Genomic DNA, 27,469 nt, shown 5'->3' with positions numbered 1-27,469 from the left:
AAAAAGGAAAATCGAACAAGAAACAAAAAATAGTAGAGAAGTAGAATTAAAGGTTTATGATTTTTTTTGGAACTGAGATGTGGAACACAGAAAACTGAACTGTCCCAGAAATCAGAATTTTTTGCATTGAAACCCAAGGGAAAAAGTAGGACAAGGCATATTTAAGACTGAAAGTACTAGTAAAGCAATATTAACATGAAATTAACATGGAATCAGATGAATTTTTATTTAAAAGCTAAGAATAAATGGAATTGTATAATTGATAGAAGCATGAAGATTGTATTTCTTGCATTTCGTTTCTGTTGCTTTGTTGCTTTATTATTGAGGATAGTTTTATCTATTTATAGCTGGTAATATTAAGATTTAAGTTTTGCAAAACAGAAAATCCATGTCTATACATATAAAATACTTCCTTAGGTTTTTCAGGGATCCAATATTAATTTCCAGGTTTAATAAACACAAACTGAATTTGCAAATGATATTCATTGTAATTATAACTGTATTAATTGACTCCCATGGGGGAAGATATGTAAGTAAATCTGGAAGATATATGGCAAAACTGTCGTACTTGCAAGTGAAATAGGAGCCAATTATTTCAATTTGATATATTCCACTAAGGAGTATAGTTTGGGTATTTTGCTGGCCCCTTGTTACTTAGAATTTTTACTTTCTTTTTAAAATAAGCCATTAGATAAAGGGTTTGTATTAATATTTTCAGTCTATTTGTTTTGTATGAGTTTTTATTTTTACTATTTTCACTGAAACTTTTGGCAAGACACCAATGCATTGCTTCAAAATGTTAAATTACAACTGAAACAACCTGTTTCAAATAAATTATGCTTCTGATTCTTCATACATGTTGAGCATCACTAATCCAAAAACTTGAAGTCTGAAATGCATCAAAATCCAAAATTTTTTAGCAAAATTTTTTGAGCATCTCCTTGATGCTCAAAGGAGATGCTCATTGTAGCATTTCAGATTTTGGACTGTCAGATTAGAGCTGCTCAGTGGGTAAGTACTTTGCAAATACTGCAAAATCAAAAAAAAAATCTGAAATCTAAAACATTCCTGGTCACAAGCAGTTTAGATAAGTGATGAGCATCCTGTAGTGCATCTTTAACATAAGGAGAATAAAATACAAATAATAAATTAATTCAGTTTAAGTAAAATGTTTAATGAAAAATATGAATAAAATAATGTAAAAGGATTCAGAAAATTTTCTTACCTCTGAACGGTAGTTACTAACTCCTTTTCTTTCTTTTTCTGGCATATTAACTGTGTCTCTTTATCTTGACACTGGTTTTTGATTTCTTCAAGTTTTTTTTCTGTATCTATCAAAGCCTCCTGTAAATTTTTATTTTTTTCTTCTAGAATCTGCAGCTAAGGATAAATTTTTTACAGTTATACATGAAATATTAAATATGCTTCTATTAGAAATTGTATCTGTGTTGGCAAGGATTAACAGACTTGTAGCTAAAAAAAAAAAAATCGCACTATTTTATCTAGAGTGTTTAACACTCCATCTCCTCCTCTGTGTGAAAGGCACCTAGAAGAATGGAATTACGAGGAAGAGAATGGGGTTAGAAATTTGTGGAAGACAAAGGTTAATATTCTCATTTTAAATATGTTTATCTTTAATTGCAATATAGTGTACAGTTCAGTTGTGTTTAAGTACATTGACATTGTGTCTCTAATCTCCAGAACTCTTCATCTCACATAAATTGAAATTCTATATCTGTTAAACAACTCCCCATCTATCCCTCCACCTATTACCTGGTAACCAACTTTCTACTTTCTGTCTCTGTGACTGAATTCTTAAGGTATCTCATTAAGTAGAATCATACAGTATTTGCCATTTTGTGACAAGCTTATTTCACTTCGCAAAAAATCCTCCAGGTTAATCTATATGATAGCATGTAGAATTTCCTTCCTTGTTGAGGCTAATAGTATTCCACTATATGTATACACCATCCTTTATTCATTTATCTGGTCATGGACACTTGGGCTACTTCCACCTTTTGGCTGTTGTAAATAATCTTGTTATAAATATGGGTGTACAAACATCTGTTTAAGACCCTTAATTGCCACCCTAATGGATGTAAGGTATTACCTTACATATTTTCCATTGCCCTCTGTTCCTGCTCATGCAACCTCCTGAAGTCCTTAAGTTCCTTCCTGACTTTAATCTCTCTTAGTTTTACAACTTATAAATTAATGTAAAATAAACAGAGAATGCTACATAGGTCTTAAAGTATGCAGAGTGACACTCCATAGATTAGGCTAATGATTCTCAACTGGGGGTAATTTTACCCCTAGAGGACATTTGGAAATATCTGTTGACATTTTGGGTTTGGGAGAAAGGAGAAGGAGCAGGACTTTAGCACTTAGTGAGTAGAGGCCACATATGTGGATGCAGAATTATACCCTTCAATACTCAAGGCAGACCCCTGTAACAGAAAATTTTCTGCCTCAAAGTGTCAATAGTGCCCAGGTTGAGAATCCATGGCTTAGAAAAACTTTGGGAAGAGACTGAAGAGTACATCTAGTGAATTTATAAACGTTTCAAGAGAGTAGGGCTCCCGAGTTAGGAGAAAGACTCTGAGGTATTGTTAAGGGGGGGAAAAAAAAAAAGGAAGTCAGAAGAGTAAATTGAGGTCACAGGTCACAGGTCAAGGCATAAGAAAAAATATATATATAAAGGTTAAGAATAAAGAAAATAAATATCTAGAAACATAGTCAAAAAAGGTATTTTTGAGACTTGGTGAATCCTAGATACTGTTGGAAAAAGACAGAACTGGGGGTGTGTGCATGTGTGTGTATGGGGTAGTGGCTGATAAGACTGGTTTAGAAACTAACTTCTACAGTAGTTAAATAAGAATTACAACACAGGGCCATTAGAAAAGTAATCACTTATTAACTGACAAGAAAGATCTACTATGCATGCTCAGATAAACAAATTTTCTGATTAAAATTAAGTCCCCTAAACAGCAACTAAACACATAGATTTAAATTATAATTAGCCAAATTTCTTTCTTTCTTTCTTTCTTTTTTGAGGCAGAGTCTCACTCTGTTGCCCAGGCTGGAGCGCAGTGGCATAATCCTGGCTCATCGTGACCTCCGCCAACCAGGTTCAAGCGATTCTCCTGCCTCAGCCTCCTGAGTGGCAGGGATTACAGGCAATGCCACCACATCCAACTAATTTTTGTATTTTCAGTAGAGACAGGGTTTCACCATGTTGGTCAGGCTGGTCTCAAACTCCTGACCCCATGATCCACCCGCCTCAGCCTCCTAAAGTGCTGGGATTACAGGCATGAGCCACTGTGCCAGGCCAATTAGCCAAATTTCTAAAGAGTGAAGTTAAAAATAACATGTTTTCATGTCATTTAAAGACAAGAATTTAACTTCTTGTTACCTGTAGACTTTGACTCTGTACATCATCTAGAGTTGGAAGATCAGCCAGATACTTTTCCAGGGTCTCAATTCTTCTCTGCTTTTCTTTATTTTGTTCAGATTCCTTCTGGCACTTCTTTTTCAGGCTACTGATGTATCGATCTCTAGTTTTAAGCTAGAAAACAATTAAGAATCTTCAGTAGGTTTAAGTCATTAAAAGATATAACAAAACCAACACTTTAATCTTAGACACTGTTGAATTCACCAACAGTTTCAGGTTATAGCGAAGGCTACTAGCAAGTAAATTAAGATTTACCTTATTTCATTCTAAGATTTATACTTGCCAGGCACAGTGGCTCACCACCTGTAGTACTAGCACTTTGAGAGGCTGGGGCAGGCGATTCACCTAGTCAGGAGCTCCAGATCAGCTTTACAACTTTATTTCATTCTAAGATTCCTAAGTTTCAGGTTACAGTGAAGTCCACTAGCGACTCAATTAAGATTTATTGATGAAAAGGTGACATTTGCTTACTCACACACACCATGCACAGCCCTGATCGTTTGCTCCCATTCATGCTGTCTCGCTCTCCAGCAAGCCAAGACAAGCCTGGGCATCTGAAACTACTGGACCAACTGCCCCCTGACTACAGGAGCCACCTGGTGGCCCCACTCGAACTGCCGCCAGCCCCCTTGCCCTGAGGCTCCTGCCCTGCAGCTGGGGACCATGATCTCCATCTCGAAGATGGCTGAATAGGATCAGCTCTGGAGTGCAGTTCCCAGCGAGAACAACGCAGAGGGTGGTGAGTGACACCACATTTCCAAACAAATTTTCACTGCCCACAGAACAGGAGATTCCTGGGCTGAAAAGCACCAGGAGTTACCAGCATAGAAGATGGCACAGCAGGTCTCCACACAAAAACTCACTCAAATATGGGCAGCCCTTTCAACTGGCACCTGGAACACCTGGGCAACAGAGCCACCTATTCAAGTGAAAAAAAGGGGGCTGAAACAGGGAGACAGGTGAAGTGGCTTGGTGGGTCCCACCCCCACAAAGACCAGCAATCTGAAATGCTCTGGATTGAGAGTTTCACAGCAAGCGCTGGACTGGGGACAGTATAGCTCTGTTGGGGGAAGGGCATCCAGTATTACTGAGATACCCCGCCACTACTGAGGCAGACTGCCATTACTGAGGCAATTCTAACTATACCTCCATAAACAAAACCACAAGGAACTTTACACAGCAGCTGGGCAGCACCCACGGCAGCTCAGCAACACCTCTGCTGACAGACTGTGACTAGGCTACCTCCTTGCTGGGCAGGGCAGCTCAATAAAGGCAACAGCATGTAAGAAACTTATAAATAAAGTCCCACCATCCCAGACAGAGTACCTGGGAAAAAAAGGCAGTTATGAGTTCCGCTTCAGCAGACATAAACGTACCTGCCCAGCAGCTCTGAAGAGAACAACGGAGTTCACAGCTCAGCAAGCTACCTATGGTCCTCTTCACAGAACTGGAAAAAGTCACCTTAAACTTCATATGGAACCAAAACAGCCCGCATGGCCAAGACAATTCTAAGCAAAAAGAACAAAGCTGGTGGCATTATGCTACCTGACTTCAAACTATACTACAAGGCTACAGTAATCAAAACAGCATAGTACTGGTGCTAATACAGAGATATAGACAAATGGAACAGAACAGAGGCCTCAGAGGCAATGCCAGACATCTACAACTATCTGATCTTTGACAAATCTGACAAAAACAAGCAATGGGGAAAGGAAATCTGGATAGCCATGTGCAGAAAGCAGAAACGGGACCCCTTTCTGACACCCTACACTAAAATTAACTCCAAATAGATTAAAGACTTAAACATAAGGCCTAACACCATGAAAACGCTAGAAGAAAACCTAGGTTAAACCATTCAGGACATAGGCATAGGCAGATTTCATGACCAAAACACCAAAAGCATTGGCAACAATAGCCAAAATAGACAAAGGGGATCCAATTAAACTCCAGAGCTTCTGTACAGCAAAAGAAACAATCATGAGAGTGAACCAGCAACCAATAGAAAGGGAAAATATTTTTTCAATCTACCCATCTGACAAAGGGCTGATATCCAGAATCTACAAAGAACTAAAACAGATTTACAAGAAAAAAACAAACCCATTCAAAAGTGGGAAAAGGACATGAACAGACACTTTTCAAAAGAAGACATATATGAGGCCAACAAACATATGAAAAACTGCTCATCATAACTTGTCATTAGAGAAATGCAAAACAAAACCACATTTAGATACCATCTCATGCCAGTTAGAATGACAATCATTAAAAAATCTGGAGACAACAGATGCTAGAGAGAATGTGAAGAAATAGGAACACTTTTACACTGCTGGTGGGAGTGTAAATAGGTTCAACTATTACGGAAGACAGTGTAGTGATTCCTCAAGGATTCAGAAATAGAAATTCCATTTGACGCAGCAATCCCATTACTGGGTATATATCCAAAGCATTATAAATCGTTCTGTTATAAAAACACGTGCACATGTATGTTCATTGCAGCACTGTTTACAATAGCAAAGACCTGGAACCAACCCAAATACCCATGGATGATAGACTGGACAAGGAAAATGTGGCACATGTACACCATGGAATACTATACAGCCATCAAAAACGATGAGTTTGTGTCCTTTGTAGGGACATGGATGAATCTGGAAACCAGATTCATCAGCAAACTGACTCAGAAACAGAAAAACAAACACCGCATGTTCTCGCTCACAGGCGGGTATTGAGCAATGAGAACACATGGACACAGGGAGGGTAGTATTACACACTGGGGTCTGTTGAGGGGGAATATGGGAGGGACAGCGAGGGGTAGGGAGGTTGGGGAGGGATAACATGGGAAGAAATGCCAGATATAGGAGGCGAGGGGAAGGAGGCAGCAAACCACATTGCCAACAATCCTGCATCTTTTGCACATGTACCCCATAATCTAAAGTGCAATAAAAAAATTATATATATATATCATTTACCTTATTTCATTCTAAGACTCACACTTGCGGGGAATGGTGGCTCACGCCTGTAATCCCAACACTTTGGGAGGCTGGTGCAGGCAAATTGCCTGAGGTCAGGAGTGTGAGACCAGCAGAGTTTCAACAATGCGAAACCCAGTCTCAACAATGCAAAACTACTAAAAAAGTACCAAAAAAATTAGCTGTGTGTGGTGCTACATGCCTGTAGTCCCAAGTACTCGGGAGGCTGAGGCATGAGAATCATTTGAACTAGAGCAGTGGAGACTGCAGTGAACCGAGATCATGCCACTCACTGCATTCCTGCCTGGGCAACAGAGTGAGGCTCTGTTTGAATAATTTAAAAAAAATATTTAAACCTAAAAAAAATTATGTCACTGTAATCAAGAATTTAGGGGCTATCTGTCCTCTTTCACTGTGGATGGCATCCTATAAATTGCCATCAACCAGGAGGCATTAATGATAAAGTTTTTATTGTCTGCAGATGTGCAAATTTGGTCAAGGCTATTCCTATCTTTGTCATTTCAATTTTCCATATGTAGAAACTATGTGCTGAGTTTAAATTATTTCTAAAATGCCTAAACAAGGTTACATTACAATTTAGTACTTTTTCAGAAAAACAAATGCTGAATTTGCCACTACCATGCCAGTACTACGAGAACTGTTAAAATGACTCTAAATCTTGAAACAAAACCTTGAAATAAGCCAAGCATGATTCTCATGACTGCAATCTCAGCACTTTGGCAGGCCAAGGTTGGCAAATCACCCAAGGTCAAGAGTTCAAGACCAGCCTAGCCACAACAGTCAAACTCCATCTCTACTAAAAATACAAAAATTAGCCTGGTGGAGTGGCACGCGTAGTCCCAGCTACTAGGGAGGCTGAGGAATGAGAAATACTTGAACCCAGGAGACAGAGGTTGCAGTGAGCTGAGATAGCGCCACTACACTCCAGCCTGGGTGATAGAGTGAGATTCCATCTCAAAACCAAAACAAAACCTTGAAATACACCAAATCAGAACCTCCTTAAAGCATAAATCTCACAGGACCCATAAAACAATAACACAATGAAAACCAACAAACAAACAAACACAAAGTATTCAGGCAACAACAAACATAAGAAATAAAATAATACCTCACTTCTCAGTATTAATGAATGCAAATGGCCTAAATGCTCCAATTAAAAGATAAGAATGGCAGAATGGGTAAGAATTCACCAACCAAGTATCTGCTGTCTTCAAAAGACTCACTTAACATATAAAGACTCACAGAAACTTAAGGTAAAGGGATGGAAAAAGATATTCCATGCAAATGGGCACCAAAAGTGAATAGGAGTAGCTATTCTTACATGAGGAAAAAAAGGACTTTATAGCAACAACAGTTAAAACAAGACAGAGGGACATTACACACTGAAAAAAGGACTAGTGCACCAGGAAAACATCACCGTCTTAAATATATATGCGTCTAACACTGGAACTCCCAAAAAACAATTGCTACTAGACCTAAGAAATGACACAGATAGCAACACAGTAATAGTGGGGGATTTCAGAACTCCACTGACAGCACTAAACAGATCATCGAGACAGAATGTTAACAAAGAAACAATGGACTTAAACCTTATCTTAGAAGACATGGACTTAACAGATACTTACAGAACATTCTACCTAAAAACTGCAGAATATACATTCTATTAATCAGTGTATAAAATGTTCTCCTAAACAGACCATGTGATAGGCCACAAAACAAGTCTCAATAAATATAAGAGAACAGAAATTATATCAAGTACTCTATCAGACCACAGTGGAATAAAACTAGAAATCAGCTCTGAAAGAAACCCTCAAAACCACGCAAATACATGAAAAGTTAAATGACCTGCTCCTGAATGATCATTGGGTCAACAATGAAATCAAGATGGAAACTTAAAAATTCTTTAAACTGAATGATAAAAGTGACCCAACCTATCAAAACCTCTAGGATGCAGCAAAAATGATGCTAAGAGCAGAGTTCATAACATTGAATGCTTACATTAAAAAGTCTGAAAGAGCACAAATAGACAATCTAAGGTTACACCTCCAGTAATTAGAGAAACAAGAACAAACCAAACCCAACTCCAACAGAAAAAAGAAAAAAGATCAGAGCAGAACTAAAGGCAACTGAAACAAAAAAATAAAAAAATATAAATAAAACAATAGCTGGTTCTCTGAAAAGATAAACAAAATTGATAGACCATTAATGAAACCAAAATTGATTAACCAAGAAAAGAAGAGATAAGATCCAAATAAGCAAAATTAGAAACAAACGGGAAATATTACCAGTGATACCACAGAAATACAAAAGATCATTCAAGGCTATTATGAATACCTTTGCACATACAAACAAGAAAATCTAGAGGAGATGGATAAACTCATGCAAACATACAACTCTCCTAGATTAAACTAGGGAGAAACAGAAATTCTAAACAGACCAATAACAAGTAGTGAGATTGAAAGAGGAATAAAAAATTTGTCAACTCAAAACCAATCCAGGATCAGATGGATTCACAGCTTAATTCTATCAGACATTCAAGGAAGACTTGGTACCAATCTTACTGAAACCATTCCAAATGATAGAGGCAATCCTCTGTAAATTGTTCTATGAAGCCAGTATCACCTTAGTACCAAAACCAGAAAAGGACGTAACAAAAAAAGAAAACTACAGACCATCATCTCTGATGAGCATAGATGCAAAAATCCTTAACAAAATACTAGCTAACCAAATCTAACAGCATATCAAAAAGATAATACACCCTGATCTAGTGGGCTTCTTACCAGGGATACAGGGATGGTTTAATATACTCAAGTCAATAAATGTGATACATCACATAAATAGAATTAAAAACAAAATTCATATGATCATCTAAATAGATGCAGAAAAAGCATTTTACAAAATCCAGCATCCCTTTAATGATCAAAACCCTCAGCAAAATCATCATGAAAGGAACATATCTCAAGGTAATAAAAGCATCTATGACAAACACACAGCCAACATTATACTGAACGGGGAAAAGTTGAAAGCACTGCTCCTGAGAAATGGAAAAAGAAAAAGAGGCCTACTTTCACCACTGCTATTCAACATAACGGAAGTCCTAGCCAGACAATAGGACCAAGAGAAAGAAATAAAGAGCATCCAAATTGGTAAAGAGTAAGTCAAACTGTCACTGTTCACCAATGATATGATCATATACCTAGAAAACCCTAAGACTCATCCAAAAAAGCTCCTAGATCTGATCGATGAATTCAGTAAAGTTTCAAGATACAAAATTAACGTACATAAATCAGTAGCTCTGCTATACACCAACAGCAACCAAGCTAAAAATTCAATCAAATACTCAATCCCTTTTACAACAGCTGCAAAAAAATAAAATATTTAAGAATATACCTAACCAAGGAGGTGCAAGATCTCTACAAGAAAAACTACAAAACACTGCTGAAAGAAATCATCAATGACATAAATGGAAACACATGTCATGCCCATTGTTCATGGATGGGTAGAATCAATATTGTGAAAATGACCATATTGCCAAAAGTAATCCATAGATTCTATGCATTTCCCATCAAAGTACCATTATCATTCTTCACAGAACTAGAAAAAAAAATCCTAAAATTCATATGCAACCAAAAAAGAGTCTGCATAGCCAAAGCAATACTAAGCAAAAAGAACAAATCTGTAGGCATCACACTGTCTGACTTCAAACTATGCTAGAAGGCAATAGTAACCAAAACAGCATGGTACTGATACAAAAATAGGCATATTCGATCAATGGAACAGAATAGAGAGCCCAGAAATAAACCCAAATACTTACACCCAACTGATCTTTGAAAAAGCAAACAAAAACATAAAGTGGGAAAAAGATATCCTATTAATAAATGGTGCTGGGATACTTGGCAAGCCACTACCATTCAAGAAGAATGAAGTTGGGTCCTCATCTCTCACTTTATACAAAAATCAACTCAAGATGGATCAAAGATGTAAATCTAACACCATAAACCATAAAAATTCCAGAAGATATAACAACATTGAAAAAACTCTTCCAGACACTAGCTTAGGCAAAGAGTTCATAATCAAGAACCCAAAAGCAAATGCAACAAAAATAAAAATAAATAGATGAGGTCTAATTAAACTAAAAGGCTTCTGCAGAGCAAAAGAAATAATCATCAGAGTAAACAGACAGCCCATAAAGTGGGAGAAAATATCCACAAACTCTGCATCCTACAAAGGACTAATATCCAGAATTTACAAGGAACTCATACAAATAAGCACAAAAAAAATAAATCCCATCAAAAAGTGGGCTAAGGACATAAATACACAATTCTCAAAGATATACAAATGACAAAAAAAAAACATGAAAAAAATGTTCAACATCACTAATAATCAGAGATATTAAAATTAAAAACACAATGAGATACCATCTTACTCCTGAAAGAATTAGCCATAATTTAAAAATAAAAAAAATAGATGTTGGCATGAAATAGGAATGTTTTTACACTGCTGGTGGGAATGTAAACTAGTACAACTATGGAAAACAGTGTGGAGACTCCTTAGACAACTATAAGTAGAACTAACATTTGATTCAGCAATGTCACTGCTAGGTATCTGTCCAGAGGAATAGAAGTCATTATATAAAAAGGCACTTGCACATGCATATTTATAGCACCTCAGTTTGCAATGGTAAAAATATGGAACCAGCCTAGATGCCCATTAACCAATGAATTGTTAAGAAAATGTGGCATGTATTTGTGTGCATGTATACACCATGAAATACTACTCAGCCATAAAAAGGAACAAAATAATGTCATTCACAGCAATCTGGATGGAGCTGGAGACCATTATTCTAAGTGAAGTAACTCAGAAATGGAAAGCCAAACATCCTATGTTCTCACTTTTAAGTGAGAGCTAAGCTATGAGGATGCAAAGGCACAACAATAATATAATGGATTTTGGAAACATGGGGGGAGGGGTGTGAGATAAAAGACTACACACTGGGTACAGTGTACACTGCTTAAGTGTCAGGTACACCAAAATCTTAGAAATAACCACTGAAGAACTTATTTGTGTAACTGTAACCACCTGTTCCCCAAAAACTGTGGAAATAAAATTTAAAAAATAAAGCACTGATGAACAAGAAAAAATAAAAGAAAAATCATGGTGGCCAGCTCTATGACCACTTGAATGGGAGGCTCAATAGAATAGTAAGCTGAGCAGATTAAAAGAGAAGTCTAAAACCAGTTCTGCCACTATGCAGCTAATGGATCTGTACCTCTTCAATATATTAGGGCTAGCATATGTCCTACTTAATCTTGAATGATACTAAAATGGAGTAAGATGAAATACATAAGAACAGTTTTAATAAAGGCAGAAAGATCAAATACGTGTGTGTGTGTGTGTATAAATACACATACGTAGTTAGTATGCATGTCTGTGTATTTGGCTTTTAGCTTATTCTGAATCAGGAGCTTCAGTTTAATAACTTAAGTTGCATCACTATTAAAAATAGGCCAGTTTCATTTACCAACCCTTTATGCCCAACATAACCAAAAAAATGAAATCACAGATTGAATAAGGAAAAGGAGAACAGTTATTTGGTGTAGGCAACTGATTTTTAAGATTTTACTATTTGTTAGAAAAATATACAAGAGCATTTCTATCCTTCGAGAAAATCCTTGGAATTTTGCAGATAGTAGAAGGTTTCTCAAAAGTTACTACAAAATTAATCATCTCCACATAAATGTATATATAACCTGGTATGACACCTGACAGGGTAAATGACAGACAAATAATATGTTGAGGAAATGTTGTTGACCTAATTCAACTTTATTACAAATATCTACCTTTTCTTCCAGTTTCTTCTTCTCTTCACTAAACAGGCTTAGTCTTTGTTTGAGAAACTCATTAAGCTGTAAAACTTCTTTCTCAGTAGATGTAAGCTTTTGCTCAAATTCCCCTTGTTGGGAATGGGAAACTGATTCCTCTGAAAATGGTGTCTGGAGTGAAGTGTTCTCATATTGTGGCTATTAGGAAAGAAAAAAAGAAGGTAAGACTTTAAAAGTTTGTCTTGAATAAATGGGAAGAAATTGGAAATGAAGTATAATATAAAGAGTACATATAGGCTATATGAATAGATTCACCTTGATTTAAGTTCCAGCTCTCTTGCTTCCCAGTTACGTATCATAATTTAAGCAAATTACTTACCACCTCAAAACCCTGGTTTTCTCATCTCTAAAACAGAAACAATAAAGTCTACTTTACAGTGTTTTTTGAAGATCAAGTATAAAAGGTTCCCAGTACATAGGAGAAACTTCATGAAAGACAGCTATTATTTAGTTGAAAAGTATATTTCAACATGTAAATAGTACATTATATATATTAATCACATAAAAGTCAAAGTTCTAGGTAAATAAATAAAAACTAAAGAAAAATTGCCTCACAGGTAATCATTTCCAGCTAATACTAAATTCAATATGCATTAATAGAATGTTTCTCTAACTAGAAAGTAAGATCCATGAATCAAGCATTCTTATCCATCTCAAGGTATCCATCTTATATTCCCTATTGCACAGAAAAATGTCTAACACAAAGTAAGCATTCAAAATATAACTGTTGAACGAATGAATGTAGTATTACTTCTATGACCAAGGCTTTGAAGGAAACTCTTTTCAAGGGGAAGATATTCCCTCTCCCCCATGTAGGATTAAAACCTGGAAGAGGAAGGGAGGAAATACAAATATTCTTCAAACAAATCAGAATGTGGTAAGTGCTGTAAAAGATATCAACAAAGTACTGTAAAAGCAAAGAAAGAGGTTATTTTTCCATTTCTTCAAAAGATATTTACTAAGCACATATGTTAGGCCTTGTGCTAGGTGTTGGGGAATCAGTTAATAAAATAAGGTCCCACCAGTTTAATGTGTCACACATACAAAAAGATTTTAAAAAAGACAATGGAAACTAAGTGCTAAGATAGTTATATGTGTAGTAGCTAAAGGAGGGTGTTACAGAGGTAAACTTCAACTAGGCCTTGAAGATCTGATACTTTCCCAAAAGGTAAGCATGAAATTTAACTATTACATAAATAGCATTTATCATGTGCAGGCTACTTCAAAGATGGCAAACTCACACTTTACAAACTCGAATTTTAATCAGAGGCACAAGAGAAGCCCTTAGATGATTATAATATAAAACATAATTAATATGGTAGACAAATAAAGGCCATGTTAAGTACAAAGTATTGGGAGGAGGTAGGATACATGAAGGCATTGAGAGAATGAGGAAAAAGGCTTTTCTGGAGTGGCAGCTTTTAAGAAAGATTTTGAAAAATAGGGAGATTCTAACAAGAATGGAAAAAGGAACAAAGGCAGTCTAGAAAGAACATTTTTAAAAAGGTAAGAAGTATATACACAGAGTATCATGTCATGTTTATAGGTTACAAGAGGGCAGAATAAAAGGGAAAACATAAAAATCTAAGTTGTAACCTTCTTGTAGAATTCCAGGAATTGTGATTTTGGCTTTGTGAATCTCTGTATTCCCTGGCATTCAGTCTAGTGTCTAGAATCTCAGCAAGTCTGATGAAAGGCAAGAGAAAAGAGGAAAAAGACAAGAGAGTGCTAGAAGAAATGGGACAAAGCTAGAAGCAGTGAACAAGATTCACTGAGAATGAATATGGATATACCATTTAAAGAAATTATTCTAATTTAGCTGAAAAGAAACAAGAAACTGAAATAGAGCGTTGAGAACAGAATGAAGAACTGGAAGCAGAGTGAGAGAATTTTTAAAAAACAATTGTTGAAGATGTGAATGGAAAATAAATGTTAAAGATAACCAAGGTTTTAAGATTTTTGAGTCTAAGTAACATGGAAAATTATATTCTGGGTAGAAGTAAATATACAGAAGAACAGTAGGTTATATTTAAGCAGATATACTTAATATAATTAGAGTCTATGATTATTATTTCAGTTGAACATACAAGTAAGATGGACATTAGGCAGTTAGAGAGGTAGATATGGAACTCAGGAAGACGGCTAGGGTACAAAACTATAAAACTTAATAAAGACTTCCAGTTTCTAACCTGGCATGTAAAGAGATCAGAAGTCGCCACTTGGTTCATAAATAAATAAATAGCTGAAAAACTGAAATATCAACAAGTCTTCTAAAATTTGTCAGAGAAATGCGGTCACAGGGCAAGCTGCTGCCTCCAAAACTGGAAAAAAGGATAGGTAGAAACAGAGGATCACAACCTAATAAAACAAAAACCCATAAGCAGAAGACCCAGGGTAGGAAAGTCTGTAACTAATAAATTGCTAGAGGCTTGGAGTAGACAAATCTGAGAGTTAAAAATTCCAAGGGGATACCATCATATAGGAGGCCCCCATATTTCCATTGAGTTTTACCTCCAGGAGTTCTACAAGATCCTCAGTGAGTATCAGAGAAAAATTATCTCCTGTTTCTGGCAGGGGGAGGGAAAAAGGAACCACTAAAAATATGCCAGAGCATTCTGTGCTTTTTGTCTGCCTTCAGGAGAAACTATTTTACCAGAGCCTGAAGTGCTGGGGTTTTATCAGAGCTTAACCTAGTTGGGGTAAAGAAAATATCCCAACTTCAGACAACTCCAGCCTTCCACATAGAGGAAAGTTAATACAAAAATCAAGCTTCCTTGGTCTTCCCTGTGGAAATACCAACTCCATCACCTTCCCGCCATCCTATCCTACCTAAAGGTAGAGAAAGATAAAAGTCTTAGAAAACTGAAGTTCACAATCCAGAGGAATAAATTCACCAAAAGACTGAGACCTAATCATAGTAATAAAGAATACTTCCCCTTCCCTGCACACTTTACCTCTGCATTACTAAAGCTCTATTTACCATACTTACTCACTAGGCCATCATGTCGACTTTCAACAAAAATTACAAGGCACACAAAAAGGCAAAAAACACAGTTTGAAGAGACTGAAAAGCATCAGACACACAGTCAGATATGGCAAGAATAACAATTATCAGACCAGGGATTTTTGACAACTAGAATTAGTACGATAATGATAGAAAATGTAGACAGCATACAAGAACAGAGAGGTAATGTAAGCACAGAGATAAAAACACAAAGAAGAAATGCTGAAGATTGAGAACACTAACAGAAATGAAGAATGCCTTTGAGGAACTCATTAGGAAAGTAGACCCAGCTGAGGAAAGAATTCCCGAACTTGGGGATATGACAATAGAAACTTCCAATACTGAAAAAGAAAAAACATAACACAATGTACAAGAACTGTGAAAAAAAACACATAAGGTATAGATACATGTAATGGGAATACTAGGAGAAGAAATAGAGAACAGATGCTGTATTTGAAGCAACAATAACTATTTTCCCCAAGTTAACATCAGACACCATATTATAGATCCAGAAAGGTCAGAAAACACCAAGTAAGACAAATCGACAAATCTGAAGGAAAAAAACCACACAACTAGGCATATTATATTTAAACATCAGAAAAGCAAAGATAAACTCCTGAAAAAAGTCAGAGTAGGGAGGAAACCTTACTTATAGAGAAACAAAGGTAAGATTTACATCCAACTTTGCCTCAGAAACCATGTAAACATGGAGAGTGTTGAGAGAATCAAACCAGCAGGCTAGAACTCTGTACGGCCAGGGGTCCCCAGTCCATGGCCTATCAGGAATGGGTTGCATGGCAGGAGGTGAGCAGTGGGTCAGCAAGTGAAGCTTCATCTATTTTTATAGCCACTCATCATGGCTAGCATTACCTCACAAGCTCTGTCTCCCATCAGATGAGCTACAGCATTAGATTTTCATAGGAGTATGACCCCTATTGTGAACTGTAAATGTGAGGGATCCAGGATGCACATTCCCTATGATAATCTAATGTCTGGTGGTCTGAGGTGGAGCTGAGGTTGTAATGCTAGCACCAGGAAGTGGCTGCAAACACAGATTAACATTAGCAGAGAAGTTTTACTGCACAGAGGACATAACAAATCAATTGCTTACACATTCATATTGAAAGAATATCAGTGAGTGACAAGTAACAATTAAGCTTCATCTAGTGGCAGTCCTTACAGTGGCAAGTGAACTGATGTACTTCAACTATACAGTTGCATCTGGTGGCAGGCTTTAGCTAGAATCCAACACTTATGAGCCTGAGTAAGGCCTGCTCATTATTTTATTTTCCACTTCCATCCATGCCTCTTTCCCACATTGTGCACCTGTCTCAGTCACAGTCTTGGTAAGCCCACAAGCTAACCCTAGCTAAAATGAGTAAAAAACAAATGTCACTGGAGAGCTCTTCAAAAGAAGGAAAGACACAATGATGAGGCAGCAGAAGACTCTAAGACTGCCAACAAGAAGAAAGGTACATTTAAAAGAAAACACCAAGAGTCCTACTTAAATTATTGGTTCACTGCAACAGGCGATTGACATTCTCCAAGCCCGCTTTGTATATGTGGTGACCACTATCTAACAAAGCCGTGAAACCTTCAAAACTAATTCGTACCAGGGACACCAGGCACCCTGCATTAAAAGACTCTGGAGTTTTCAAAAGAAAAAAAACATGAATACAAAGAATAGAAGCAATTATTGAAGGCCACTACATCATCAAATGTGCCTGCACTGAGAGAATCATTCCTAGTGGCTAAAGCTAGGAAGCCTGAAATGGTTTGACTGTATCACCACCCAAATCTCATCTTCAACTGTAGTTCCCATAATCCCTATGTGTCATGTGAGGTAATCCCAATTACCCAGTGACAGGTAATTGAATCATGAAGGCAGTTACCCCAATGTTGCTATTCTTGTGACAGTGAATGAGTTCTCATGAGATCTGATGGTTTTATAAGGGGTTTTCCTGCCATCATGTAAAGAAGGACATGTTTGCTTCCCTTTCTGCCATGATTGTTAAGTTTCCTGAAGCCTCCCCAACCATCCAGAAAAGTGAGTTGATTAAACCTGTTTCCTTTATACATTACTCAATCTCATGTATTTCTTCATAGCAGCGTGAGAACAGACTAATAAATTGCTGCCAGGTAGTGGGGTGCTGCTGTAAAGATATCCAAAAACATGGAAGCAACTTTGGAACTGGGTAACAGGCAGAGGTTAGAACAGTTCAGAGGGCTCAGAAGAAGACAGGAAGATGTGGGAAAGTCTGGAACTTCCTTAAGACTTGTTGAATGGCTTTGACCAAAATGCTGATAGTGATATGAACAATGAAGTCCAGGGTGAGGTTGTCTAAGACAGAGATGAGGAACTTTTTGGGAACTGAAATAAAGGTGACTCTTGCTGTGTTTTAGCAAAGAAACTGGAGGCATGCATATTGCTCCTGCCCTAGAGAGCTGTGAAACTTTGAAAAAGTATGAGTTGACTTAAAATTATCTGGTGGAAGAAATTTCTAAGCACCAAACCATTCAAGGAAAATTTTTTGCGATCTACCCATCTGACAAAGGGCTAATATCCAGAATCTACAAAGAACTAAAACAGATTCACAAGAAAAAAACAAACCCATTCAAAAGTGGGCAAAGGGCATGAAAAGACACTTTTCAAAAGAAAACATACATGAGGCCAACAAACATACAAAAAAATGCTCATCATCACTAGTCATTAGAGAAATGCAAATCAAAACTACACTGAGATACCATCTTATGCCAGTTAGAATGGCGACCATTAAAAAATTTGTAGACGACAAACGCTGGAGAGGATGTGGAGAAATAGGAACACTTTTACACTGTTGGTGGGAGTGTAAATTAGTTCAACCATTGTGGAAGACAGTGTAGTGATTCCTCAAGGACCTAGAGATTCCTAGAGAAATAGGAACACTTTTACACTGTTGGTGGGAGTGTAAATTACTTCAACCATTGTGGAAGACAGTGTAGTGATTCCTCAAGGACCTAGAGATTCCATTTGATCCAGCAATCCCATTACTGGGTATATATCCAAAGCATTTAAATCGCTCTGTTACAAAGACACATGCACATGTATGTTCACTGTGGCACTGTTTATAATAGCAAAGACCTGGAGCCAACCCAAATGCCCATCGATGATAGACTGGACAATGAAAATGTGGCAATGTACACCATGGAATATTATGCAGCCATCAAAAACGATGAGTTTGTGTCCTTTGTAGGGACATGGATGAACCTGGAAACCATCATTCTCAGCAAACTGACTCAGAAACAGAAAAACAAACATCGCACATTCTCACTCACAGGTGGGTGTTGATCAATGAGAACACATGGACACAGGAAGGGGAGCATCACACACTGGGGTCTGTTGAGGGGCACAAGGGGAGGGACAGTAAGGAGGTACGGAGGTTGGGGAGGGATAACATGGGGAGAAAGGCCAGATATAGGTGACAGGGGGATGGAGGCAGCAAACCACATTCCCATGTATGTACCTATGCAACAATCCTGCATGATCTGCACATGTACCCCAGAACCTAAAATACAATAAAAAACATATTAAAAAAAAAAAAGAGGTGACTTGGGTACTCTTAAAAGCATTTCATTTTATGTATTCACAAAAATATGGTTTGGAATTGGAACTTATGTTTAAAAGGGAAGCCGAGTAACAGAACATAAAAGTTCAGAAAATTTGCAGCCTGACGACATGATAGAAAAGAAAAACCCATTTTCTCAGGAAAAATTCAATCCAGCTACACAAATTTGCATCAATAACCAGCCAAATGTTAATCACCAAGACAATGGGGAAAATATCTCCAGGGCATATCAGAGGTTTTCACAGCAGTTCCTCCCATCACAGGCCAGGAGCCTAGGAAGAAAAAATGGTTTCATGGGCTGGACCCAGGGTCTTGCTGCTTTGTGCAGTCTTGGGACTTGGCACCCTGCATCCCAGCCATGGCCAAAAGGGGCCAAAGTACAGCTCAGGACATGTTTCAGAGAGTGAAGGCCCCAAGTCTTGGCAGCTTCCACATGGTACTGAGTGTGTGTGTGCCCAGAAATCAAGAATTGAGATTTGGGATCCTCTGCCTAGATTTCAGAGAATGTATGGAAACACCTGGATGTCCAGGCAGAAGTTTGCTGGAGGCATGGAGCCCTCATGGAGAACCTCTGTTAGGGAAGTGCAGAAAGAAAATGTGGGGTTTGAGTCCCAACAAAGAGTACCCACTGGGCACTGCCTAGTAGAGCTATGAGAAGAGGGCCACCATCTCCCAGACCCCAGAATGGAAGATCCACTAACAGCTTGCACCAAGCACCTGAAAAAGTCACAGACACTCAATGCCTGCCCATGAAGGCAGCCAGGAGGGGGGCTGTACTCTGCAAAGCCACAGGAGTGGAGCTGTCCAAGGCCATGGAAGCCCATCTCTTGCATCAGTGTGACCTGGATGTGAGACATGGAGTCAAAGGAGATAATTTCAGAGCTTTAAGATTTGACTGCCTTGCTGGACTTTGGACTTGCATAGGACCTGTGGCCCCTTCATTTTGGCCAATTTCTTCCATTTTTGATGGGTGTATTTACCCAATGCCTGTACTCCCATTGTATCTAGGAAGTAACTAACTTGCTTTTGATTTTACAGGCTTATAGACAGAAAGGAATGACTTGCTTTGTTTCAGATGAGGCTTCTGACTCGGACTTTGGAATAATGCTGGAATTAGTTAAGGCTTTGGGGAACTTAAAGTTGGGAAGGCATGATTGCTTTTTAAAATGTGAGGATATAAGATTTGGGAGGGGCTGAGATGGAATGACATGGTTTGGTTGTGCCCCCACCCAAACTTCAACTTGAATTGTAGTTCCAATAATCCCCATATGTTGAGGGAAAGACTCGGTGGGAGGTAATGAATCATGGGTACAATTACCCCCATGCTGCTGTTCTTGTGATAGTGAATGAGTTCTCCTGAGATCTCTAATGGTCTTGTAAGGAGCTTTTCCCTCTTTGCTTAAAACTTCTTCCTTCCACCATATGAAGAAGGATGTGTTTGCTTCCCCTTCCACCATGAATGTAAGTTTCCTGAGGCTTCCCTAGCCAGGCAGAACTGTGAATCAATTAAACCTCTTTCCTTTATAAATTATCCAGTCTCAGACAGTTCCTTATAGCAGCATGAGAATGGACTAATACAAAGCCCTTTACTGTTGGTGAAGAGATGATCCTGCTGGCTACCAAGACATCTGTCATAAACTCTTAGGAGAGGCTGCAGTTCAAAAGGTGGTATGTGTTCCTCTTTCAGCTAACACCATAACTAGATGAACTGATAAAACAGCAGAAGATACTGAGGCACAACTATCAAAGAGGATTAATGAGTCACTGTGGTATGCAATCCAGGTTGAAAAGTTTATCAATGTTGACAAGGCAACAAGGCTTGTTTTTGTGTGACATAGTTTTCATGAAGATGTACATGAGCATATGTCATATGCACTTTTATTGCCAACCAACACCATAGCTGCAGAATTATTCAAGTCTTTGAATGATTACATACCAGAAAAACTGAATTGGTCATTTGTGTCAGTATACACACAAGACAGAGAGGCTTCCATTACTGGATATTATTCTGGTTTCATGACTTGGGTCAGATGGTTGCTTCGGCATGTGAGTCTACACATTGTGTCACCCATAGAGAAATGCTGGCTAGATGAAAAACATCACCTGAACTTAGCAACATTTTGCAGGATATAATAAAATTATCAACCACATTAAAGTACATGCACTTAACTCACATCTGATGTCACAGCTCTGTTAGAAGACGGATGCAGGGCACACACATCTTCTCTTATACACAGAAGTGAATGCTTTCTAAAGGTAGATCACTGGCCAGGGTTTTGGAGTTATAAGAGCCACTCCAGAGATTTCTTTCAGAAAAACAGTCACCACTGGCAACACATTTCAGTGACACAGAATGGGTAACAAAACTTGCCTACTTACATGACATATTCAACCTGCTCAATGAACTCAATCTGTTCTGTCACTTCAGGGAAGAATAATAATTGTGTTGAAGTCAACAGATAAAGTGGCTGGACAAGCTAAACTAGTATTATGGGGGCAATGAATGAACAATGGAATTTTTGACGTTTCAAACATTAGCAGAGATCTTGAAACAGACTGATCCAGGGCCTTCTTTCTCCCAGCTGGTACATGGATCAGCTATCTCAGCTTTCTAAAGAATTTGAGCATTACTTCCCAACCACACACACACACACAAACACACACAGACACACACACACACACACACAAAACCTGAAATGAGAAATGAAATGGATTGCAACCCATTTATAAACTGCCAGCTCAATCAACTTTGTCCACACTAGAAGAGAATCAACTCCTTGAGACTGCAAATGACAGTGGCCTTAAAAATATGTCTGAGACCACTTCAAATCTCCATACACTCTGGATTAAAGTCAAGGCAGAATATCCTGAGATTGCCATAAAAGCACTGAAAAGTCTGCTTCCATTTCCAACATCCCATCTTTGTGAAGCAGTGACAGCAACCAAAATGAGAAATAGAGATTCTGCAAAATAGGTTTCTGCAGTGACAGCAACCAAAACACTATTACAGAGTAGACTGGACATAAGCAACAGACTTTGGATGTCACTGATTCCCAACACTTCCAGAAGAGAATGTCTAGTTGCAAAAAAACAAGCTCCGGCCTCCCACTGATTCTACATTATGGCAAGTTATTCAATTATTTCATTGCATATTAAAATTTAATCTTAACCGAAATAAGGTATACTATAAATTTAATGTGCATGAATCATCCCCAAACTACATCCCCTCCCCAGGTCTGTGGAAAAATTGCCTTCCCTTGAAACCAGACACTGGTGCCAAAAAGGTTAGGGACTGGTGCTGTACACTGTGAAGTTATCTTTCAAAAGTGAAATAGAAAGACTTTCATAGACAAAAATTGAAGGATTTGTGGCCAGTATATCTGCTTTGCAAGAAACGTTGAAAGTCTTCAGAGAGAAGGGAAATGGCATAGGTCACAAACTCAGATCCAGACAAAGAAAGCAACCGCATTGGAGAAAAAAATAAGTGAAGATAACATTTTAAAAATCTTTATTATTCTTAATTGATCTAACAAGTGACAGGTTTTTAGTAACAGCAACAATGTAATCATTTATGTATGTTTCTGTGTATTTGTGCATATATGTATACACATGCCTATGTATGCTTACAAATAAGTGAAATGACTGATAACAATAATACAAGGGATCAGAAGGAAGATGGAAGAATTAGAAGCATTTTGTTATTATATGGCACTTATTGTAAGGTACACTTCACTACCTTCAGGTGTATAGGGTTACTTGACAGAAGACTTTGATTAGCTGCAAATGTACATGAAAACTGTAGGGCAACCACTAAAGAATGTAAAAAGAGAAGTATAATAAAATAAAAAGAGAAAAATGGATCAATATAAAATGCTCAATTAAAATGACTGTGCAATGGTAGGCTCATGCCTATAATCCCAGTACTTTGGGAGGCTGAGGAAGGAGGATCACTTAAGGTCACGAGTTCAAGACCAGCCTAGGCAACATAGTGAGATGCTCATATCTAGAAAAAATAAAAATAAATACAAATGATAAAAGACAGAAAGTGTGGAATATTGCCAAAAACAAAACAAAACAAAAACCCTACAGCTAAGCATCAAAATACATGAAACAAAAACTGATAGAACTGCAAGAAGAAATAGATTAATCCACTATCGCAGTCGGAGATTTTAACAAGTGTACGAGAAATGGACACATCTAGCACTGTGAGACGTCAAGGCAGGTGGATCGCTTGAGCCCAGGAGTTTGAGAACACTCTGGGCAACATAGAGAGACCCAATTTACAAAAAAAAAGAAGAGAGAGAGAGAGAGAGAGAGAGAGAGAGAGAGAGAGGAAGGAAGGAAGGAAGAAAAGAAAAAAAGGGAGGAAGGGAGGGAGGGAGGGAAAGAGAAAAGAAACGGACAGATCCAACAGGCAGAAAATCAGTAAGGATGTAGTTGATCACAACAGCCCCATCAATCAATTAACTGTAACTGACATCTGTAGACTATTCATCCAAAAACAGCATTACATATTCATCTAAAGCTCACCTGGAACATTCACCAAAACAGACAACACTTTGGGCCATAAGATACACCTTAAGAAATTAAAAAGATAAAAAATCATCCAATGTCTGCTGTCAGACCACAGTGGAATTAAACTAGAAATCAAAAACAGAAAGACAGCTGGGAAATCCCAAAATACCTGGAGATTAAACAACACACTGCTACATATGCATTTAAGTTAAAGAGGAAATCTCAAAAGAAATTTTAAAATGTCTTCAACTAAATCGGAAAGAAAATACAACCTACCAAAATTTGTGGTATCCAGTGAAAGCAGTACTTAAAAATTGTTATAGCACTGAATGCATATATAAGAAAAAAAATCTAAAATAAATCATCTAAGTCTTCACCTAGGAAATTAGAAAAAGAATAGTAACTAGAAAAAGTAATTAAATCCAAAATAAGCCAAACAAAAGAAACTGCAAGTTCAATGTTTGAAAATCAATTAAGGTGCTCCATTACCAACAGGCTTAAAGAAGAAAAATCATGATTATGTCAAATTGAGAAAAATGCATTTGACAAAATCCAATACCCATTCATGATTAAAAACTCTCAGCAAACTAATAATACAAGGGAGCAACTTCAATTTAATAAATAACATATACAAAAAAACCTGTAGTTCACATTATACTTAGTGGTGAGAAACTCAAAGCTTTCTCACCAAGATCAAAAAGCATGCAAGGATGTCCCCTCTCACTACTGCTTTTCAACATCATTCTGGAAGTGCTAGCTAATGCAATAAGACAAAAAGAGGAAATAAAAGGTATACTGATTGGAAAGGAAATAAGAAATAAAACTTCGTTCACAGATAACATGATCATCTTTATAGAATGTCAAAAATAATCCACACAAAAAAACTCCTGGCTGGGTGCAGTTGCTCATGCCTGTCATCCTAGCACCTTGGAAGGCCAAAGCAGGAGGATCACTTGAGCCCAGTAGTTCAAGACCAGGCTGGGCAACATAGTGATATGTTGCCTCTACTAAAAAATGATTTTTTTTTAAATTAGCTAGGCATGGTGGCACATGCCTGTACTCCCACCTACTCAAGAGGTTGAGGCAGAAGAAGGATTGCTTGAACCCAGGAGTTGGAGGCTGCAGTGAGTTATGACTCAACATACAATACGCTCCAGCCTAGGCAACAGAGCAATATCCTGTCTCAAACAAACAAACAAACATCTTGAAGGGGTGTCTATTGTACTTCTTGTTTGGGTAAAGAGCTTGTTTGTAGCTTCTCAGGAGGCAAGTCTAATCTCATAGGGGCATGACACTGGAAGTCTTTTTCTGCCTCATTCTCCACATGGTCTCACTTACTTTTAATCCTCCTCAATTCTATGTTTTCTCTCCTTTTCTTTCCCTGGAACTGGTTTCTGTCCTTTCTCTTTTTCTGCTCTCTGTCCTTGTGTTTGTCATGATTATTTTTGTCTTCAAAGAGGCTGGAGTAGTGCCCCGAACTGCCTGTGGAGAGCTCAGTAACTGCTTTCTCTCCCACTTTCAGGACCAGCTTCAGGGGCTTTTCCACTTTCTCTTTGTTAGAGGTGTTTGTCTGACTTGTGCTTCTTGCCCATGTCCGATGAGGCCCTGGTGCCCACCTCCTATACCAGGCCCAGGCCTTGCAGTGCCACTTCTGGTCCAGGCCAGGCAAGCTGGAGGGTAGGAGCAGGTCCTGCTAAACTTTGTGCCGCAATGCAGAGGGTTGGTGTGCACAGGGTGGCATGAGACCCAGCTAGAGCCTGAGAGCATGAATCAACTGATGAGACAACTGCAGAGAAAAGACCCAAATGCTTTATTTTCATTTATTGTGACTGATTTAATTGCTCCTGGCTACTCCATAATCATTAAACACCCAATGGATCTTGGTACCATGAAAGAAAAGATCAAGAACAATGACTATCAGTCCACAGAAGAACTAAAGGACAACTTCAAACTAATATGTACTAATGCCATGATTTACAACAAACGAGACCACTTACTATGAAGCTGTAAAGAAGTTGTTGCACTCAGGGATGAAAATTTTTAGCCAGGAAAGAACTGAGAGCCTGAAGCAGAGCACAGCCTTCATAGATGACTTGCAAAAAACTTGAAAGCAGAAAGACAGAACAGTATCTCACAGGGTGGAGAGGACAGAGACTGCTGGCAGAGAGAGAGAGAGAGAGAGAGAGAGAGAGAACTCTGGAGATGCTGAAGCACAAGACTTCAAGAGTCTCAGCAAAGAAAATAAAAAAAAAATAAAGATATGCTTAAAGATAAGTTTAAAAGCAGTAATTTAGAGAGAGCAGGCACAGCTTGACCACACTGTGAAGGAATCTAGAGGAAAGCTGACTGGTAGCTTGTTAACAGTCAATGGGAATTTGAAAGAAGAAAACCAAATGGAACAAGAAGATTGGAATTTCTCCATCCTGTGGATCCCACTGTAGGAAAGCCGGGCTACTGCCCTGTGAGACTGTGAATGACAACTGTAAGACTTCAGTCTGAAGTGAATACTTTGCATGGGTTCAAAGAGGATAAAAGACACAAAGTAACCACAGTGTTATATTTCAACCATGGACCCTAGAGTTCTTATGTACCACATTATGACTACAAGTTTACAAATATCAGCAAGGATGATTCAGATTTAATCTATTCAGCCTATGGGGAAGACTCTGATCTTCCACGCAATTTCAGCATCTAGGAATTTTTGACCACATGCCAAGATTATCTATATGTTATGACAGATAGCTTACTGGATGTTTCAACAAAAGGAGGATATTCCAGGGTCCTATAAGAGTTGGAGATGTCTTGGTTGAATTCCTTCACTTCACTGGACAGAAAGGAAAAAAAAAAAAAGAAAAGAAAAAAAAGAGTTGGAGATGTCATCACCTGAAAATGAAGTCCATACCAGGACACTTGACACAGCAAAAGAGATGGAGATTAGAGAAACAGAGCCAGCAGGATGTTTGGACTACACTACTCAAGACATGCTCAAAGCACTGAAAGCAGTAACAAACTTTGTTGCTCCAGTTGGAAGTTTTTGACTCTTGAAGAAGCTAGAGTATTCTAGAAGAAACTTGATGAGATCACCAAATTGCTCAGGGAGCTCAGGATACCCACAATGAGCATTTGAACACCAGACACTCTCCCAATATGATGTCTCTTGGGTTCCAATGCATCTTGCTGAACAGATGACCAATAATCTTAAAAGAACTTGCACAGCAAGTAACTCTAGGTGATATTGTAAGCATGTGTGGAGTTTGAAAAGCAGTGGGGATTTCCATTCCTTCCTCCATCATGGAAAACAACTTTGCAGATTTAACAGATCTTGAAGAACCTAGAAAAACAGATGTTGCTGAGTGTGGACCTGATGAGAGTTGAGGCTGCCTAGTATTTGATTATATATTCTGTACAAACTTTTTCATTCTTAACTTAAAAACACTTTTTACAAGATATTAAATATTTGTAAATTGGGTTTTTAATTAAACTTCGAAACAGTGAAAAACAAAAAACACTTTCCTGAAACTAATTATGGCAGGGTGGCAGTAATACAATGTTAACACACAAAAGTCAATCATTTTTCACTATGTCAACAACAAACAGATGAAATATAAAAATTAAAAATTCATTACCATTTATATTAGCAACCAAAAAATAAAATAGGTTTAAATCTAATAACATATATTCAAGATCTATATGAAGGCAGCTATAAAACTCTTCTTAAAAAAGTTCTAAGAACTAAATAAATGAACAGATATTTCATGTTCATAGATAGGAAGACTCCATATTGTGAACACCTTAGTTCTTTCCAATTTGTTCTATAGATTCAACACAATTCCTATTAAAATCCTAGCACATTACTTAGTGGATCAATTGAATTGATTCTAAGTTTATATGGAGAGACAAAAGAACCAGAATAGCTATCACAGTATTAAAAGAGAACAAAGTTAGAGTACTGACACCACCCAACTTCAAGACTTACAGTAAAGCTACACTAATCAAAACAATGTGGTATTAATGATAAAATATACACA

At 37.8% G+C, this 27,469-nt stretch overlaps 1 protein-coding gene and 2 pseudogenes across 6 annotated transcripts in view; 2 read left to right on the top strand and 1 right to left on the bottom strand.

Moving 5' to 3' along the window:
* The window catches only part of CEP85L (centrosomal protein 85L), a 233,902-nt gene that overhangs the window by 64,782 nt on the left and 141,651 nt on the right, over positions 1–27,469 (bottom strand). For all 6 annotated transcript variants that reach the window (XR_012517197.1, XR_012517196.1, XR_012517198.1 and 3 more), the window contains exons 6-8: positions 12,276–12,455; positions 3,413–3,565; positions 1,226–1,380 (exon numbers count right to left, since the gene is read on the bottom strand). Coding sequence is in view for 3 of the 6 variants with exons in the window: in XM_074397567.1 (XP_074253668.1) it covers positions 1,226–1,380; positions 3,413–3,565; positions 12,276–12,455 (488 nt within the window). In the remaining 3 variants the exon portion in view is untranslated. The remainder of the gene's footprint in view (positions 1–1,225; positions 1,381–3,412; positions 3,566–12,275; positions 12,456–27,469) is intronic.
* LOC141579908 (bromodomain-containing protein 7-like) lies at positions 15,468–26,229 on the top strand (annotated as a pseudogene).
* On the top strand, positions 26,303–26,816 carry LOC104652971 (bromodomain-containing protein 7-like; annotated as a pseudogene).

The sequence above is a fragment of the Saimiri boliviensis genome, chromosome 4 (genome assembly GCF_048565385.1).
Source record: "Saimiri boliviensis isolate mSaiBol1 chromosome 4, mSaiBol1.pri, whole genome shotgun sequence".
Classification (NCBI taxonomy): domain Eukaryota; kingdom Metazoa; phylum Chordata; class Mammalia; order Primates; family Cebidae; genus Saimiri; species Saimiri boliviensis.
Note: the sequence above shows the minus strand (reverse complement) of the source record. Positions and strands in the feature narration are given on the sequence as shown.